Source organism: Aquarana catesbeiana, linkage group LG07 (assembly GCF_042186555.1).
Source record: "Aquarana catesbeiana isolate 2022-GZ linkage group LG07, ASM4218655v1, whole genome shotgun sequence".
NCBI lineage: Eukaryota > Metazoa > Chordata > Amphibia > Anura > Ranidae > Aquarana > Aquarana catesbeiana.
The window spans coordinates 102,543,381-102,561,916 of record NC_133330.1 but is presented as its reverse complement, the minus strand read 5'-3'; the positions used below and the strand labels follow the sequence as shown (position 1 = coordinate 102,561,916).

Below are 18,536 nucleotides of genomic sequence, written 5' to 3'. Positions count from 1 at the left end.
GTGCAAGCTGCTCCGCAGCCGCCACGGAGATATGAGCACTGGCTCCATAGAGAGCCGGCCACAATCTCCTGTCATGCGAATTTGCATTAGTGTGAACCAACCTAAGGGTTTGGCAATCCCTCGGTTTGCTTGTGTTTGATTCTTTGTTCTGCTCAATTCTCTCTCTCTCTGCAGCATCTGCTCTTGCCTTTCTTCTTTAGGCCAGCTTATCTATACTTTTCTTAGTGAGAACCTGTGTCTATTAAAAAAAAGGCAGAAGTACTGCAGATCGGGATGTGGTAATCATTACTTAACTTAGTTATTCCCATTAGGGTTAGATTTTTTTCACCAAATGCTAGAGGGCTGAACTTTTACTTAATGGAAATTCACTTCAGGAACCTAAAGTGGATGTAAACCCACTCCCATCAATTATAAAGTACTGCCATAGTGCTGAACTATAAGGATATACATGCCTCCTGCATGTAGCCTTACCTTTCGGATATCTCCCCTTTCTCTATTTGGAGCCCTCAAAAATGCCGGTTTCTGTGGGCGGGTCTGTTATCCGGCGCTCGGGCAGAGTCGTGACGCCAGCAGACTCCCCGCCCACCTCTACATTCCCCTTGGCCAGAGCATGCTCACAGCCCCCTGTCACTTCTGCACACATGGTTGTCCAATGACAGTCGGGGATGATCGGTGCAGCGGGGACAGCTGTGAGCATCGTTCTGCCTGCATGGCTTATCATCTGCTTCTCCTTCTCTCCCTCCCACGGCTTTCACCTGAAAAGCCATGCAGGGAGACCGATGCTCACAGCTGTCCCCCCCTGCACCAATCATCCCCGACTGACCTCCGTGTCTTCCTCCTCCTCCCCTTCTTCTCTGGTCCCCCCCCCCCTCCTCCTCATCTGCCTGCTGTTTCTTCCTCCTCCACCCCCCCCCACATCCCCCGCACCCGGCTTCCCTCCTCTCCTGAATCTGTCAGGATGGAGAGCGGAGAAAGGGGCCGGTATGTAATTTACCGGCCCCTTTCTTTTCTGAAAGGGACATAGTGAGCATTTGTTACCAATCACTCCTGTGTCCTGTGATAACTAAGCAGAGTAAACTGTGTGTTACTCTGCTTCAGTTTATGAATGGATAGGAGCCTCTGTCTCCTCTCAAATCACTGATCAACCTCCAAGTCACACTAGAGGAATTTGAAGCACTTTCAGGTTATAAGAACAATACTAGTAAAACTGTGGCATTATCGATAAATATCCGGTCTTCCTGTCCCGCTCAACTGCAGGGCAACTTTCATTGTAGCTGGAATACAGATTCAGGTAAGTATTTAGGTATTTGTTTTACTCCTACCTACTTTATTTTACTAACAGAATTTCCCTCCATTGTTTAGGAAAGTGACAAAACAACTCCATGCTTGGACTTCTCAGCCTATCTCCTTGTTAGGTGGTATAGCTATGGCTAAAATGACAATAGTTCCAAAGTTAATATACTTGTTTGAAACCCTGTCAGGGTGTCCTCCACCGACTTAAAAAAAATAAAAATAATTCAGACTGATTTGTTTAACTATATTTGGAATTATAAGAGGCAAACTCTTGAGAAAGCTGCTCTGTACTCTCTTTCCAAGAGGGGCTAGGGGTACCTGACATAATGTATTATTATTATGCAGCACACCTGATTCACTTAGCTTCTTGGACTACCTTTTGGTATTATAATTGCTAGACAGAACTTGAAAAACTGTGGCTGTTACTTATTCACCCCAGCTCCTTGTTTTGGGGTTTGGGCTTTGAAGCTCCTGATTCCAATCTTAGCCTTGATGCAGTTTACGAAGTTTATCTGGGGGGACTGTTAAAGATAAATCTCACCTTTCGTCTGCTAAATCATTGTTAACCTCATTTCCGTGCATGCTAATTTGCATACATTAATGATACAATCCTGGAAGATAAATTCTTTGTTTAAATTTAAAGAAATAGTTGATTCCTGTACTCTTAAATTATTGCCTCTCTTGATTTTCAAGATAAATTTGGTCTCCTATCTTCCTTCTTTTTTTTTGGCTATCTCCAAATTCAACACTTTGCCCAGTCTCGTACCAAAACACTCAGGTTTCACTAATTTTACACCCTTTGAGAAAATCTGTGCCAAGGGTCTTTCTAGAAAAGCTTTAATCTTTGATATTTATACGGTGTTAAATAGTCTTCCAGAAGACCCCTTCCCTAAGCTACATGTTAAAATGGGAAAAAGTGCTGGGATGTGAATTTGTCTTTACAGAATTGGCAAACACTGTGGCTTTCAAGCCCATATGAGCTCAATGTGCACAAAGTTTAAGGAAAATGCCTATGAAATATTGATGCATTGGTATTACACTCCTAAGTCTCTACACTTTATTTACCCCACAGTATCTGACTATTGCTAGAGATGCAATTCTAAGGTGGGTACTCTATTTCACAATATGAGGACTTGCTTGGGCGCCTCGTCCTTTTGAGAGGAAGTTCACTCTATGCTTTCTAAGCTTGCAGATACTTCCAAAGCAACCACTAACACACTTCCTGGGTCTACCTATACGGGAAAGGGGTTTAAAGAAATCTAAAAAAAACAATGACTCATTGTCACTGCTGTGAGAGGTCTGATCAACACCAAGTAGAAGCAGACTACTTCATAACTTTCAATATTTATTGAGTCGTAATAAGAAGTGAGGCATGCGGAACACCTTAGGAATAGAATATGAAACACACTGGAAAAATGCAGTATGGCATATCTGGAACACCTACCATATACTGATTGCAAGGTGACCTCATTTTTTTGTTTTTTTTTTTAATTCCTGCATGCTGGCTGCTCACTCCTCTTTTTCTTTCCTTTCTTTCTTTCTCCTCTTCGGGTACCCATTTTAAACCTCTTACTAGTTTATTTTGCTAACCATGTATTTGGTAACTATATTTGGTAAGTTTTAGAATGAACTTATTCCACCTGAATTAACCAGTCTCCTATTTGATGCAGCATATGTATAGTCTTTGTTCTGTTGCTATTTAGGCTCACCCATTGTGTTACTGGACAATCTATATTGTTTATAGAAATGGTCTTTCACTTATAGGTGATTCTGTTCTACTCAATGTACTATCAAGTGATAACATTTGTTCTAAACATTTAAACAAAATAAATACATTCTGTCTGTAATGGAAGGGTTACTAGGATGCATGAATAGCAAGTGGGTATAACTCATGACACGTGTTTGCCAAAAGGAGAGGGACACTTCAACCTAAGAAGTCTAGCAGCAGATCTACAGGAGATTAGGAAAAGGCCTACTTATGCAGTAGACAGATAGCAGGGCCAGAGGAGAACATGTGGGAGAGTGGCTACTGCATTTGTTTTTACCAATGTGTTATGGACTTGATGGGATATGCAGTCCTAAAAAAAGAGGGTACCTCTCTAGAAGGCAGAATGAAAGAAAGACCAAGACCTATCTTTTTTTAAGTTGGGGTAACTGTCAGACTACCCCTTCGCCTTCAGAGATGGGGGCAAACCTTTAATGTGAACAAGGCTTTTAAGCAGGTCTTAAAAGGTGGAAGGTCTGCTGCAACCAGAAGCACCCGCAATATATGGTGATATCTGAAGGGGGCAATTGGATTTTATACATATGGAAGAGTATGTCCATTTCATAGGGTACTGTTGTTGTGGATAACGGGGTAGTGTGACTGACCACCTGGCACCCAGCCTAGGTTCCTCGCCAAAGATACAGCTTCCTCCACTCTGGAATGGTTCGGTAACTAGGTAAAATGGGCACAATACTAATCACATCTCCAAAAGGATTAGCAGACAGGCGGAAACAATAGGTGACTCAATTAATAATGGGAATGCACACCTAGGAGGCACATAATGGGGGAATTATACAATGAGAGAAAGACACCTTAACCGCTTGCTGACCAGTGCACGCCGATGTACGCCAGCAGAATGGTGCTGGTAGGCAAAAGGGCATACAGGTACGTCCCCTTTAAGAAGTAGTGTCGCGGGCGCTCGATGTCTGCCGGGTACCCACGATCGTGTTACGGAGAGGAAGAACGGGGAGATGCTTTTGTATACAAAGCATTTCCCCGTTCTGCCTAGTGACAGGACAGTGATCACAGCTCTCTCTCATCTAGAGCTGTGATCACTGTCCTGTATGTTGAAGTCCAGCCCCCTCACAGTTAGAATCACTCCCTAGGACACACTTAACCCCTTTACGGTCCCCTAGTGGTTAACCCCTTTACTGCCAGTGTCATTTACACAGTAATCAATGCATTTTTAGAGCATTGATCACTGTATAAATGACAATGGTCCCAAAATAGTGTCAAAAATGTCTGATGTGTCCGCCATAATGTCGCAGTCCCGAAAAATAAAAATCGCAGATCGCCGCCATTACTAATAAAAAAAAATAAAAATGCCATAAAACCATCCCCTATTTTGTAGACGCTATAAATTTTGTGCAAACCAATCAATATATTGCAATTTTTTTAACCAAAAATATGTAGAAGAATACATATCGGCCTAAACTGAGGAAAAAAATCGTTTTTTTTATATTTTTGGGGGATATTTATTATAGCAAAAAGTAAAAAATATTGCGTCTTTTTCAAAATTGACGCTCTTCTTTTGTTTATAGCGCAAAAAATAAAACCCGCAGAGGCGATCAAATACCACCAAAAGAAAGCTCTATTTGTGGGAAAAAAGAGGACGTCAATTTTGTTTGGGTACAACGTCGCACGACCGCACAATTGTCAGTTAAAGCGACGCAGTGCCGAATCGCAAAAAGAGCTCTGGTCAGGAAGGGGGTAAAATCCTCCGGGACTGAAGTGGTTAATAAGCAGATTTACACAAAGCAGCAGCAGACCCCAGCATCAGGTTGTTTTAACTGATTATAATCTTCTGCTGTGAGTTTCTCTCTCTCTAGGAGGGGGTTGAAGCCATCAAGACTGGCTTGGGCTGCTGATTCCATACTCCAGCAAAACACAGGGACCCCAAATCTGTATCCAGGTTCTAGATTCCCAGAATATGTGTATTTTGGGAAGACGTGGACCCAAATCCGAAGCAAACCCACTCCAAAAGGTCCCCCAGGCACACCCCTCCCAAAGAATAGAGCCCCCTTCACAGCCAGGGCCCATAGTCAGTAGGCAAGAGGCTACCCTGCAGTCCCCCCCAAAAGCCCCTGTCTGTGTCACATTCCAGGTGTGAGGCCGAGCTGCTGAGAGGGCTCCCCTTATGGCTGAGTGCAGCGCACTCCTGAGAATGGTACAGGAAGTGCAGTGCCCGGTTACTGAAGTTTTATGGGCTGATCACCAGACAATAGCTGGAACAGGCAGGATGCGCTGTAAGGCAGACGTGCTTGGGTGGTGACAGATGAATGTAGCAGTGGAGTAAACCAGGAACAGAATCAGGAGCCAGGCCAGGGGTCTTACACGGCAGATCAGTCAAAGATAGGTTCAGAACTGAAACAAGGCGGGATCAATACACGGTGAGATTGGTAATAGCAGAGTCATAAGCCAAGCCGGGGTCAAACACGATGGAGCAGACAGGAGCAGAGTCAGGGTGCAAGCCAAGGGTCAAGCCAAGAGATCAGGATTAGCGGGTCACAACAAGCCGGGTCTGTAACGGGAGGTCAAAGAATCAGGATACACAGAAGCACAGAGAATTACGGGGGAGCTGACGATAATCCAGCAATCTGCAGGTGTCAGCAGCCGGTTTAAATAGGCCAGAGGATGCCTGTCACGTTGTGCGCTCGCATCTGCACATGCCCGTTTGCGCCGTCGCGCATCTATGTGCGCACGGGAGTCAGCCTGAAGCAACCATGATGAGTGCTGGTAAGATTGTCAGTTCTTCGGACATTTCCCTGACACTTGGTTGCAGCAATTGGATATTATACATATGGAAGAGTATGTCTAGCTGCCATAAGGTATTGATCGAGGGAGCGGCCAAAAAGAAGCAGGCATAAAAGACACCTCTTCTGAACTGGGTCAGTCGGACAAGCTTTTAGGCAAAGGATTCTGTGCATATGCACAAAAAGTAAGGACGTTCTGTATATCTGACAGATCACATTCTCCATACCAGCTACACAAAATAGTAGGGACGAGGGCAAGAGCTGCAATTCTGAAGAAAGATTAGGATTATCTATATAAGGAGAAAGCTTAATTATAAAGTGGATGTAAGCCCACCACTCACCCAGTATAAACTAATGGCACAGTATTAATGTATATATGCAAGCCTCCTGCATGTATCCCTACTTTGCAAATGTCACCCCCTTCAGCAGTAGGAGCCCTGCAAAACTCTGGATTTAGTGGGTGGATTCCTTTGATGTAGCTCGATGGTCGGACTCGTGATGTCACAAGACTCCCTGCCCACCTCTACACTCTCCTATTCCTGAGTTTTGAGTAACATCCAGTCTAAACTCAGGAAAGGCACCACATGACTTCAGCATTCACAATCATGCTGAGGTGTGGAGCCGCCAAGCCTGGGAGAGCAGGAGAAGAAAGGAGGAAGGATGTGAAGCTGGAATCGTAGACACTCTCTGCTCTCATGCTTGTTCATGAGATAAATAAATCAGATGTCAGTCACAGCAGTGTGGGATGTGGCCACACAAACTTATCTGTGTGTGGTTTTTTATCTTACTAAAAAAAAAGACAAGAGGATTGCTCAGAGCTGGATTAACTCTTTGTGGCAAGAATGGGCACAAATGGTTTGACATCCTCTACTGTACCAGGTAGAAGTCTTCATTAAAAATGTTTTTTTTCAGGTTTACATCCACTTTAAATTTCTCCAGCCCAATTTGCCATAGTTTGGGCAACAAAAAAGTTGGATATGACTGACTGTAGCGCAAGATTTGCCAGAGCAAATGACTTCAAAAGAGTCTTCAAATGTCTATGCACCAAATCTTTCAAGAATAACTCTAGGCTTCAGCTTGGACCAATGTAATATGTAGGGCTGAAACAACTAATCGATTAATCGACAACTAATCGATTATGAAATGAATCGATTACTATTTTCATAATTGATTAATCGGCCAGTAACATAATGAGGTTAAAAAAACTAAAATGAGCCCTTTATAGTACAAAAAGAGCCAATAATCACTACTGTAAATATTACTTTCACAGTTCTACAGTAAAAAAAATTAACACCTTACAGTAGTGATTATCTGCTTTATTGTACTATAAAGGGCTCATTTTAGTTCTTTTAACCCCATTATGTTACTAAATGTCTTAGACTTGGTTCACATCTATGTGCTTATTGGTGCTTTTTGCAGAAACGCACTACAGTTCATTTACATGGTTTCCTATGAGCCACGTACACATCAATGCTTTTTTCAGCCGCTGCATATTTGGAAAGGGTCAGGGACTTTTTTTTAACGCAAAACAGTGCTTTTTTTGGTTCAATATACTTCAATAGAGAAGCTGTAGAAAAGCATGTAATGCGTTTTTGCAGCAATTTGTGTTTTTTAATCTGCCCAACAAATTGGCCAAAAAAAATTCAAAAGCGCAGCAAAATCACATGCTCAAAAATCAAAACGCACAGCAAAAAGCACTGCAGAAACCGATCAAAAGTAAACTGCATAGGTATGTACCGAGCCTTATGCTGGCCACACGGATCAATTTTCAGACGAGAATATTCAGACAAAAAAATCTTTGTATATTCGCTGAATGAAAGAATGTTGTTTGAAATTTTCACTTGTTTGTAACATTCTGTTTTTAAAATGAATGTAATTTCTGAACGAAAACCACATACACTGTCTGAAAATTCCTTTGACCAAGAAGTTTTCTATTATTTCCAAATTTTCTTGTCTCTGTGGTTGAAAATGAACGTCGATTTGACCCCACTAATGATTAGAAAATCGAACAAGTGTTCTTAAAATGACATGGCGATAAAAGTGAGTACACCCCTAAGTGAAAATGTCCCGTTGTCGTGTGACTCGTTAGCGTTACAAGGTCTCAGGTGTGAATGGGGAGCAGGTGTGTTAAATTTGGTGTTATCGTTCTCACTCTCTCATACTGGTTACTGGAAGTTTAACATGGCACCTCATGGCAAAGAACCTACTGAGGAGCTGAAAAAAAAGAATTGTTGCTCTACATAAAGATGGCCTAGGCTATAAGAACATTGCCAAGACCCTGAAACTGAGCTGCAGCACGGTGGTCAAGACCATACAGCGGTTTAACAGGACAGGTTCCACTCAGAACAGCCCTCGACCAAAGAAGTTGAGTGCACGTGCTCAGCATCATATCCAGAAGTTGTCTTTGGAAAATAAACGTATAAGTGCTGCCAGCATTTTAGGAGAGGTTGAAGGGTGGGGGGGGGGTCAGTCTGTTAGTGCTCAGACCATATGCCGCATCAAATTGGTCCGTATGGCTGTTGTCCCAGAAGGAAGCCTCTTCTAAAGATGATGCACAAGAAAGCCAGCAGTTTGCTGATTACAAGCAGACTAAGGACATGGGTTACTGGAACCATGTCCTGTGGTCTGAGGAGACCAAGATAAACTTATTTGGTTCAGATGGTGTCAAGCGTGTGTGGCGGCAATCAGGCGAGGAGTACAAAGACAAGTGTGTTTTGCCTACAGTCAAGCATGGTGGTGGGAGTTTCATGGTCTGGGGCTGCATGAGTGCTGCGGGCACTGGGGAGCTACAGTTCATTGAGGGAACCATGAATGCAAACACGTACTGTGACATACTGAAGCAGAGCATGAACCCCTCCCTTCAGAGACTGGGCCGCAGGGCAGTATTCCAACATGATAACAACCCCAAACATACCTCTAAGATGACCACTGCCTTGCTAAAGAAGCTGAGGGTAAAGGTGATGGACTAGCCAAGCATGTCTCCAGACCTAAACCCTATTGAGCATCTGTGGGGTTTTTCTCAAATGGAAGGTGGAGGAGCGCAAGGTCTCTAACATCCACCAGCTCCGCGATGTCGTCATGGAGGAGTGGAAGAGGACTCCAGTGGCAACCTGTGAAGCTCTGTTGAACGCCATGCCCAAGAGGGTTAACACAGTGATGGGAAATAATGGTGGCCACTTAAGATATTGACATTTTGGGCCCAATTTGGACATTTTCACTTAGGGGTGTACTCACTTTTGTTGCCAGCGGTTTAGACATTTATGGATGTGTGTTGAGCTATTTTGAGGGTACAGAAAAATTACACTCTTATACAAGCTGTACACTCACTACTTTACATTGTAGCAAAATGTAATTTTGTACTCACTTTTGTGCAATACTGTAGATAAACCTGGCTGATGCCCCTGGAAGCTGGAATTCACTGAAGCAGACACCGCTATTTCAGTGATCTCCATCGACTTCCAGGTCCCACAGTGAGCGGCTGCCCTGCTGCCTACTGAACACAGGAGGTTGGATGCTTGACACGGGTGTCATTCACAAAATGCAAAAGCATTTTGTGAACGAATGCAAAGCATTCTCTGACTGGACAAGGCAGAGAGGCGGGGTGATGACATTACACTCTCCACCAGATCCACTCAGAGAATTATTTGCATTCGTTCAGAAAATGCAATCTTTGAATGGCATCCGTGCCGAGCAGCCAACCTCCTGCGTTCAAAATGTATCAGGCTGGCTGCTGAGCACGAGAACTGGAAGCACCTGACATGTTTAAAAAGATTTAAAAGCACAGTGGGATACTACTAAACATGATCACCCTATACAGAAGGGCAAGAATGCCCCAGCACCAGCATACTGAAAAATCTTTGAAAAATTTTTTTTTTCTGCACCAGCATACTGAAAAATCTTTGAAAAATTTTTTTTTTCTGCACCAGCATACTGAAAAATCTTTGATTTTTTTTTCTTGCCTATGTGTGTAGGGTGATCATGTATAGTATCCCAAAGTCCTTTTAAATCTTTTGAAACATGTCAGGTGATGTATATCTTTTGTCTCAGTCCTTTTCCTGCATTTTGGCATCTTGATATTAACCTCTTAATTGCCCAGTTAATTGCTTCAATTTACCATGCAAATTGATTTTGGGGTGGAGCTTATACGAGTATAAATGTATTGCCATTTTTATGTTTAACATGCTACGACTAAGGCTGTTGCCAAACACGTCAGCTGTTTTGCTCGTCACTTTATGTAACCAACCCAAAAAAAATCGCTATATGGACTACAGAGTTGCCGGCTCAAACCTTTTAATTATATAAGGTTTTGAATTTGTAAGAATGTGGAAATAAACAGAGTTTGAGTTTTTCTTTTCAGTGGGGTACTTTCAATACAAAATGTAGATTAAGCAATTAAGAATGCTTTCAGAAATAGAAGTGTTAATAGTTTTTTTAATTTTATTTACCAAAATGGAAAGTTAATGAACAATATTTGGTGTGACTACCCTTTGCCTTCAAAACAGCATTGATTTTTCTAGGTAAACTTGCAGTTTCTGTAGGAACTCGGCGGGTAGGTTGTTCCAAACAAATTGGAGAACTAACCACAGACCTTCTGTGGATGTAAGGTGCCTCAAATCCTTCTGTCTCTTCGTGTAATCCCAGACAGACTAGGCTATGTTGAGATCAGGACTCTGTGGGGGCCAAACCATGACTTCCAGGTCTCCTAGTTCTTCTTTATGCTTAAGATAGTTCTTAATGACATTGGATGTATGTTTGAGCTCCTTGTCCTGCCCAATACATTTGGGGCCTATCACACTCCTCAATGATAGTATGATATGATGGATAAGTATCCACCTGTATTTCTCGGCATTGAGGACACCAATGATCCTGACCCAATTCCATTTACAGAAATGCAGCCCCAAACTTGCGCGGAACCTCCACCATGCTTCACTGTTTCCTGCAAACACTCATTATTTTACCGCTCACCAGCGAACAAACTGCCTCCTGATACAGCTGCTTTTCCTTGCTTCCACCTTGGAGGAATGGCTTTTTGGCTGCAAATTTTCCATTAAGACCACTTCTGGCCAGACTTCTCTGGACAGTAGATGGGTGTACCTGGGTCCCACTGGTTTGTGCCAGTTCTGTGCTAATGGCACTGCTGGACATCTTCCCATGTTGAGGGAACAGAAGCATATTGCATCTTTCATCCGCTGCATTAAGTTTCCTTGGCCAATCACTACGACTATGGTGATCAATGTTGCCCATTTCTTTGTGCTTCTTCAAAAGAGTTTGAAAAGCACATCTTGAAACTTCAACCTGTTTTGAAATCTTTGTCTGAGAGAGACCACCTGTGGCGGACTCAGTGCTGTCTGCTCCATGTGCTCTTGCTCCCAAGCATCTATAATCCTCCAAAAGTGCAGCAACATGTGAGATGGCAAACAATCAGCTTCTTGTCAACAAAAATGGTGGGCAGAGGTGTGCAGGTAGGACAATATGCCTCTAGCCAGAGGGGAACTTCTGGTGGTGAGGTAAAATAAGACTGCCAAATTTAAACAGATAAATGCGGTCTATGTTGCAGAGTCATGAAGACATGTAAAACCAGGATTTGGTATGTATAAGGGTACAGGGGAATTTGTCTTATCTTGTCCCTGTCACCATTCAGGGTCTAGGCTTCGCCCATCATGGGAAGCATACCCCTGAAGAGGTCTTCAGGGTCTGGGTGCTAAAGGAATAGACCATGGTCCTGAACCTGTATAGCACCCTGTGGCTAACTACACTATCCTCTTTGCGCCAAGTGCCAAGGTGAGCACTGAATGCAGAATCTTGTGCCTGAAGCAAACATGACAGGTCGGCTCTGCTGCTACAGGGTCCGGGTACAGTACCCAAGATGTACTCAAGGATAAATGATCTGCAAACTGTTTGGTGAGCCATGAAGACAATAAGTAGTCAAATCTTGAAAGACATGTCAGTTGCAGGAGGTAAATTTAATCTGGTGAAAAATAGCAGGAAATTCTATCCATCACCCAAGGACATTTGCAAAAAATTGGAGCCTCGTGGAATGGGTGGGGTTATATAGATACACCAGGGAACAGACCCAGCAAAGCTTTTGCCAGTGTTCAACTATCTGAAGTTGCAGCATAAGGTCTATGAAACAATTCCTATGTCCAGTACTGTAAGATAAATCACATTTACCAAAATAGTGCCAGAAAATTATCACAAACCCTGAGTTGGTGTCAGATTGGGCTGGTTAGCTTCTTCTAATGGATAGCCCAAGTTACGAACAAGAAGAGTCATGTCCTCATGTTTGGCGCAGAACTTGGTCCGTTCACCACCACTGCGAAAAGTATCATGATGTATCCTCTTCACTCTCTCCACTACTGCCTGTGCCACATCATCAAGAGAAACTTGCTTGGCAAATTCTGTGGCAATCATTGCTGCTATTTCCTTTTGAATAAAAACATAACAATTAAAAGGCATACAGTGTCCATGACTATTATAAAATCTCCAAGCTGCTGCTAGATACTATTAGGGTACCTGATTAGCTTGTCCAGGTCCGTGTGCGGCTTCCAAAGCCTTGTAAAGACCTTCTGACATCAGCACAAGAAAACCTGTAACTCCGTCCAGAGGCTGGCATCCATGGATTTCTGGCTCTGCCGTGATTGGTTTAGATTTGGCTGCACTAAAGACAAGATCACACAGTTACTGAATGCAACTTATACATTTCAAACAGTTTAAATACCTAGGTTTATATTGCTTTTTTATTAGAAAAGTGTCATATAACATGAGTACTAGTGTACTATTACATGCTTATTGCTGTATTAAAGGAGAAGTGCAGGACTGAAAAAACAAAACAAACATACATACATACATGCTACAGCATCTGTCTGATGCTGCAAGCTGTCCCCCATTGCCTCTTAGCCTGAGAACTGAGCGATCACATGACTGTTGATCACTCATTTCTCGGGTCCTCTCTGAGCAGAGGAATGACTGTCAGTCACTGTTCTCAGCTCTATCCCTGCAGCACTCACTAGAGCATTGTGCAGGAGTGGGGGTGGGATTGGCTGGCTCAGGCTCTCAGTGGCACTGAGAGCCTGTGCCAGCTGTCAGGAATCGGAGTCGATAATAATGTTAGGATCCTCTCAGAGATTGGAGCAGGTCCATGAAGTCAACTGACTGTGAACCTTAGCCCACTGTCAGCTGACACTTATTCACAGGAGTGCAGATATAAGTGCACTCCTGTGACCCACATGAGAAGTATGGCCACACAAGCTTTGCACATAATTTCTTATATTCCTATGTTCTGTACACCCTTTCTAATAAAGTCTCATAACTGGTAACAAAAAAAAAAAAATACTAACTGGCAGTGTGCAATTATGCTGGGAATAAAGTGGATGGCAAGGAATATGTGAATTTTTAAGGTTTATGGAAAGTTGCAGCTGTCCTGTATGCTGCGGCTGTTCCTGCAGTGTACTCTCGGTGAAATTTACAAGTGTTCAGCATACATTACTATTCACCCGATTAGTAACTATTATTATTATTATTCAGGATTTATATAGCGCCAACAGTTTACGCAGCGCTTTACAATATAAAAGGGAGACAATACAGTTATAATATAATACAATACAATACAATAGGATTAAGAGGGCCCTAACTACGTTTTAAATGAAAAAACCCAACAGTGCTGCAAACAGTATTTTTTTTTTCCATTGTATTATACCAAATGCAGGCTTTGAATGTAGCCCTAAAGAGCAAGTCCACTTTTGTTGATGAAAAAAAACAAAAAACAAAAAAACAAAAAAAAAACAATCCCCTCTGAATGATCAATTAACATTGCAAGGATGTTAAACTTTAAAGTCCTATCTGTTTCTGCTCTGAAGAAAAATCTGTATGTCTTTTGAAAACTGAATCAGAATGGGAGTGACTTTTTCATTACTGATCAGCTGATGCACTTGCAGGGATCTAATGAGGAGAATGTCAGGGTCTGTACTCCTTTAGAAGTGATTAACCCTTTTTAGAAGCGTCTCCCAAAAACAGATATTTTTGTTTCAGAGGATGCCTAATACCTAACTTGCTTCTTACTGCAGATTTCTGAGAAAATCAGTAGGCCAATCACAAGCAATAAATTACATCTCTGAGGCATTACATAGTTAGTCTGGTTGAAAAAAGACACAAGCCCATCTAGTTCAACCAATAAAAGGGAAAACATTTTTTACAATCCTATATACACAATCCTATACCCACAGTTGATCAAGAGGAAGGGAAAAAAAACCCCAGCAAAGCATGATCCAATTTGTTCCAGCAGGGGAAAAAATTCTTTCCTGACCCCCCCCAAAGGGCAATCGGATAGTCCCTGGATCAACTTTACCTATAAATATTAGTATTCAGTTAAATTTTGTACATTTAGAAAATAATCCAGGCCTTTTCTAAAGCAATCCACTGAGCTGGACAGAACCAGCTCTTGAGGGAGTCTATTCCACATTTTCACAGCTTACGGTGAAGAAGCCTTTCAGTATTTGGAGATTAAATTTCTTTTCCTCTAGATGTAAACCGTGCTCCCTTGTCCTTTGTGATAACCTTAACCACTTGCCCACAGGGCACTTTCACCCCCTTCCTGTCCAGGCCAATTTTCAGCTTTCAGTGCTGTCGCACTTTGAATGAAAATAGCGCAGTCATGCAACACTGTACCCAAAAAAATGTTTGATTTTTCTTCACACAAATAGAGCATTTTTTTGGTGGTATTTAGTCACAGCTGGGTTTTTCATTTTTTGTTACATAAACGAATAAAGACTGAAAATTTTGAAAAAAACCCACAAAACTTTTTCATAGCTTGTTATAAAATGTAGCAAACAGGTAATTTCTCTGCTTTATTAATGTGCGCTGATGAGGCGGTACTGATGGGCATTGATAGGCTGCACTGATAGGTGAGACTGATGGGCACTGGAAGATTGGACTGATAGGTGACATTGATGAGAAGACACTTGTGGGCAATGATTGGCAGCAGTGGTGGGCACTAATTGGCATCAGTGGTTGGCACTAAATTGGCAGCAGTGGTGGACACAGATTGAGAGCACTTTTGCAGAAGCCGATTATCGGCTCTTTTCTCCTTTCAACACTCTGACAGCATGAGAAGGAGCGGTGAAGAGAGCCAGTAACTGGCTTCTGTTGACATCGTGATCAGCTGTGATTGAACACAGCTGATCAGGTGGCAAAGAGCCGCTGATTGGCTTTTTACCTCAATTTGTGTACGGCAGTGTCTGGAGGACACTGCGAGCGTGATCACAGGAGGCCGTCATATGACGGCCTCCCAGAACTGGACGACCGTGCTATAGTGGTCATTCAGCTATAGCGTGGTCGGCAAGTGGTTAAAGTGAATAACTCAACATCAAGTTCACTATATGGTCCACTTGTGTATTTATACATGTTGATCATATCCCCCCTAATCTCCTCTTCTGAAGAGAGAATAAATTCAGTTCCTCTAATCTTTCCTCATAGCTGAGCAACTCCATGCCTCTTATCAGTTTGGTTGCCCTTCTCTGCACTTTCTCCAATTCCGCAATATCCTTTTTGAGAACTGGTGCCCTGAACTGCACATTCCAGATGAGGTCTTACTAATGATTTGTACAGGGGCAAAAATAAATCTCTCTCTGGATTTGTGTATGTGCAGAGCAGGAGGAGACAGTGCCCTACTGAATTTTAAACAGCATAGGCACTTATTTTTAATGTTTTACATAGCTATATTTGCTTCCTACCCTACCTGAGGGGCCAGCATGGAGTAACCTATCAGGACCTTTTGGCCAAAATTCCACTTAAATAAGCAGAGTTAAATTGGAAGTTCACCCAAAAGGAGAAGGTTCCTCTCTTCCTTCTCTGCCATTTTTGTAATTTTTTTTTTTTTGGAGGGAGCAGGCACCTGCTCCCAATTTCACACAGATCACCTAGGCCAGGGGTAGGCAACCTTAAAGCGGTAGATCTATACCTGAACAACATGGGGGAAGTCAAAGATCACTGGACACAGTGTCGCCTCCTCACACCTGATTTAAACCTCTAATTGTCATACTACTGTGTCGCAATCGCATGTATTGCGCGGCAATCATTGGTTTAATTCTGTCAAACACACTCTGATAACTTTTCAGAGGAGCAGCAGTGCCTGCACTTGTGAATGAGCCCTTTGTTGCATTCCGCAGATGCACCCTTAGGGCTCGTTCAGATGTAAAGTTGGGTGATGATAAAACCCTGCGGTTGAGTTTACCACCCCCAATCCCTACCCCCTTTAGCTGCTGAAGCAGCAGCCAAAGTTGTAAACATGTTGCAGCAACAATTAAACCCCCTGTTGCTTTTGGTGGGTGTTAACGCCTGCCAATCGCGACCTATTCAAAGTAAATGGGGCCACTCTGCAAATGCCCCACAACTGCATTCTTATGTGGAGGCCAGGGGGTTAAGCAGATGGTGAGAAAGCAACACAACCCCTTGTTTGCTGTACTGCACAAGGTTGCAGGGCACTTGCAGAGTGGCCTCATTCACTTGAATGGGTCATGCTTGGCAGGTGCTACACTCACCAAACATGACAGGGCATACATCTCCTGCTGCAGCATGTGTACACCCCTGGCCACTGCAGCTAAAGGGGGTGTGGTTGGGTTGGGGGATGGTAAAATCTTAACTATGGGGCTTTACCACCCCCTAAACTGCAAATGAACCCTTAATGCTCTGAGCCCCCTATAAGGCTGCTTTCAGACTGATGTGCTGCGGTTTACTGCACCGTGGGTGCAGCGCAGTGCATTTGCGACTTTCCTGGATTAGCTGTGCTTTGCCATAGACTTTTATTATAATCATAGAAATATTGCTTATCATTGTAAAAGAACATATTCCACACAATTTTTTCAATAAAAAACCCAAAAAATGGCTTTGAAAAAAAGTGTGGTGTACTTTCTGAAAGCGAACCAGAAGTCCTGCATTCTGAAAGTGCACCAAACAAGCAGGATAAGATAAATGTCTATGGCTAAGCAAAGCAAAGCTGCAGGAATGCTGCAAGTACACTGCACTGCACCCGTGGAGTGGGTACACCGCAGCACATAAGTGTGAAAGCAGCCCTATGCTATTATGCCCAGTGCATTGCTTCACACTGACCTGAAGATCTCTTCTTACCTGCTGCTGGCACCACATTAGAGACCGCTAGCCGGGATAAGAGGTGGAGTGCAGTTGGGATCACTCCACATGGGGCAGGAGCCAGCACTACAGAGGAGGCATCGGCTTATGCGGATCTTGCTCCCTACTACAGCTCCAACTTTACAAGTATACAAGTAGTCCCTCTGCATTGCACTCCGATGCTCTGGGATGGCGGGTCAGCAAGCCCAGACTGTGATTTACCAGTCACCTGGATATATGATCTACAGGTTGCTGATCCTTGACCTAGGGGATGTGAGTGGAAGTTTGCCGCCCCCCTCCTGCAACACATCACAGGAGGTTGGCACTTTTACCCCTGTCCATGCATTTTTTCAGCTTTCAGCGCTGTCGCACTTTGAATGACAATTGCGCTGTCATGCAACACTGTACCCAAACAAAATTTTTATCATTTTTTTTCACACAAAAAGAGCTTTCTTTTGGTGGTATTTCATCTATGCAGACAGTCTGGTGGCATGGGACAAGAAAGTGCAATGGTCTGGAGTGGAAATGGGCATATGGGGTAAGGGTAGGGTACCCTTAAAGAAAGCTATTAAGCCCAGGACGCTCATGTAGAAGCAGAGAGTAGGACAGCTTCGGGGACGTAGGATCTGAACATGGGTGCAGAGAGTCCGAAGCTTGTCCAGAGGCACAAAAACTTTGGACTGGTCATATCCAGTAGAAGGCCCACAAACACCAGACAATGGGTTGATCCAGCTGAATTGTCGGAAAGTCTAAACAGTCTTTTGGATATTTATCGGATAGGGACTGGGACAACCATGCTCTCAACAGAAGGTCATCCAAATACCCCAACAATGGGAGTACCCTGCAAAGTCTCCTGGCAGGAGGGAGGCACTGAATGACCTGGCAGATCTCATACAAAATTTCTGTACATGAATTTAGACATTGAGTGCTTTCAAATTCATAACTGGGTGTATGCCCCATTTTGCCTTGGGAACGGTGAACAGGTTTTAAAAAAAATTTGTCCCATCTGGGACAGGGCGATAGCCCTGAGTTGTTGTTTCAGGGCAGTGTAGAGGTCTACTCTGTGCTAAGGTGAACAAAGGCAGATTGGACAGCATGAAGCAAAGTGGGGGTAAAGACTGAAATTCTAGTTTGCATCCTCTGCACACCATGTCCCTTACCCAAGCATCTAAGAAGTATTAAGTCCATGCTGACAAAAAGGTCAGCAGAGCTAACGCCACTTACAGAGGTAGGGGTGTCTCCTAAATACAAAGAGTAATTGCTGGTGGACATTGAAGACATAGGCCTAAAGTAACTCTTCTTGATCTCAGAGGAAAAGGACTTCCCAGGCTAGGGTTTCGTCTCTCTTTCTTGGGCAAAAAGGTACTTTACCCTCCAGTAACTTCCTTAATAAGGTTGTAAAGGGAGGCTCGTAACAGGCAATTGCCCTCAAAAGACATGTGCAGGAGGTTTTTTTTTATGTTCTGCAGAAAACATTTAAGCTGCTGGATTTTGTACACACTGCCTACCATAATAAAGGAACTTATTCAGAAGAACAAGCTGCCAGCTCTCAATTCTACCTTCTCATGCTACGTTTTGGTGTTAGTAAGACATTATGAGCTAGA

The 18,536-nt window shown here is 43.2% G+C and overlaps 1 protein-coding gene across 2 annotated transcripts in view; it reads right to left on the bottom strand.

Annotated features, from left to right (window-relative positions):
* Window positions 1-18,536, bottom strand: part of TAB1 (TGF-beta activated kinase 1 (MAP3K7) binding protein 1) — a 228,151-nt gene that overhangs the window by 17,981 nt on the left and 191,634 nt on the right. For both annotated transcript variants that reach the window (XM_073592549.1, XM_073592550.1), the window contains 2 exons: window positions 12,325-12,469; window positions 12,012-12,234 (listed from right to left, as the gene is read on the bottom strand). In XM_073592549.1, the coding sequence (XP_073448650.1) occupies window positions 12,012-12,234; window positions 12,325-12,469 (368 nt within the window). The remainder of the gene's footprint in view (window positions 1-12,011; window positions 12,235-12,324; window positions 12,470-18,536) is intronic.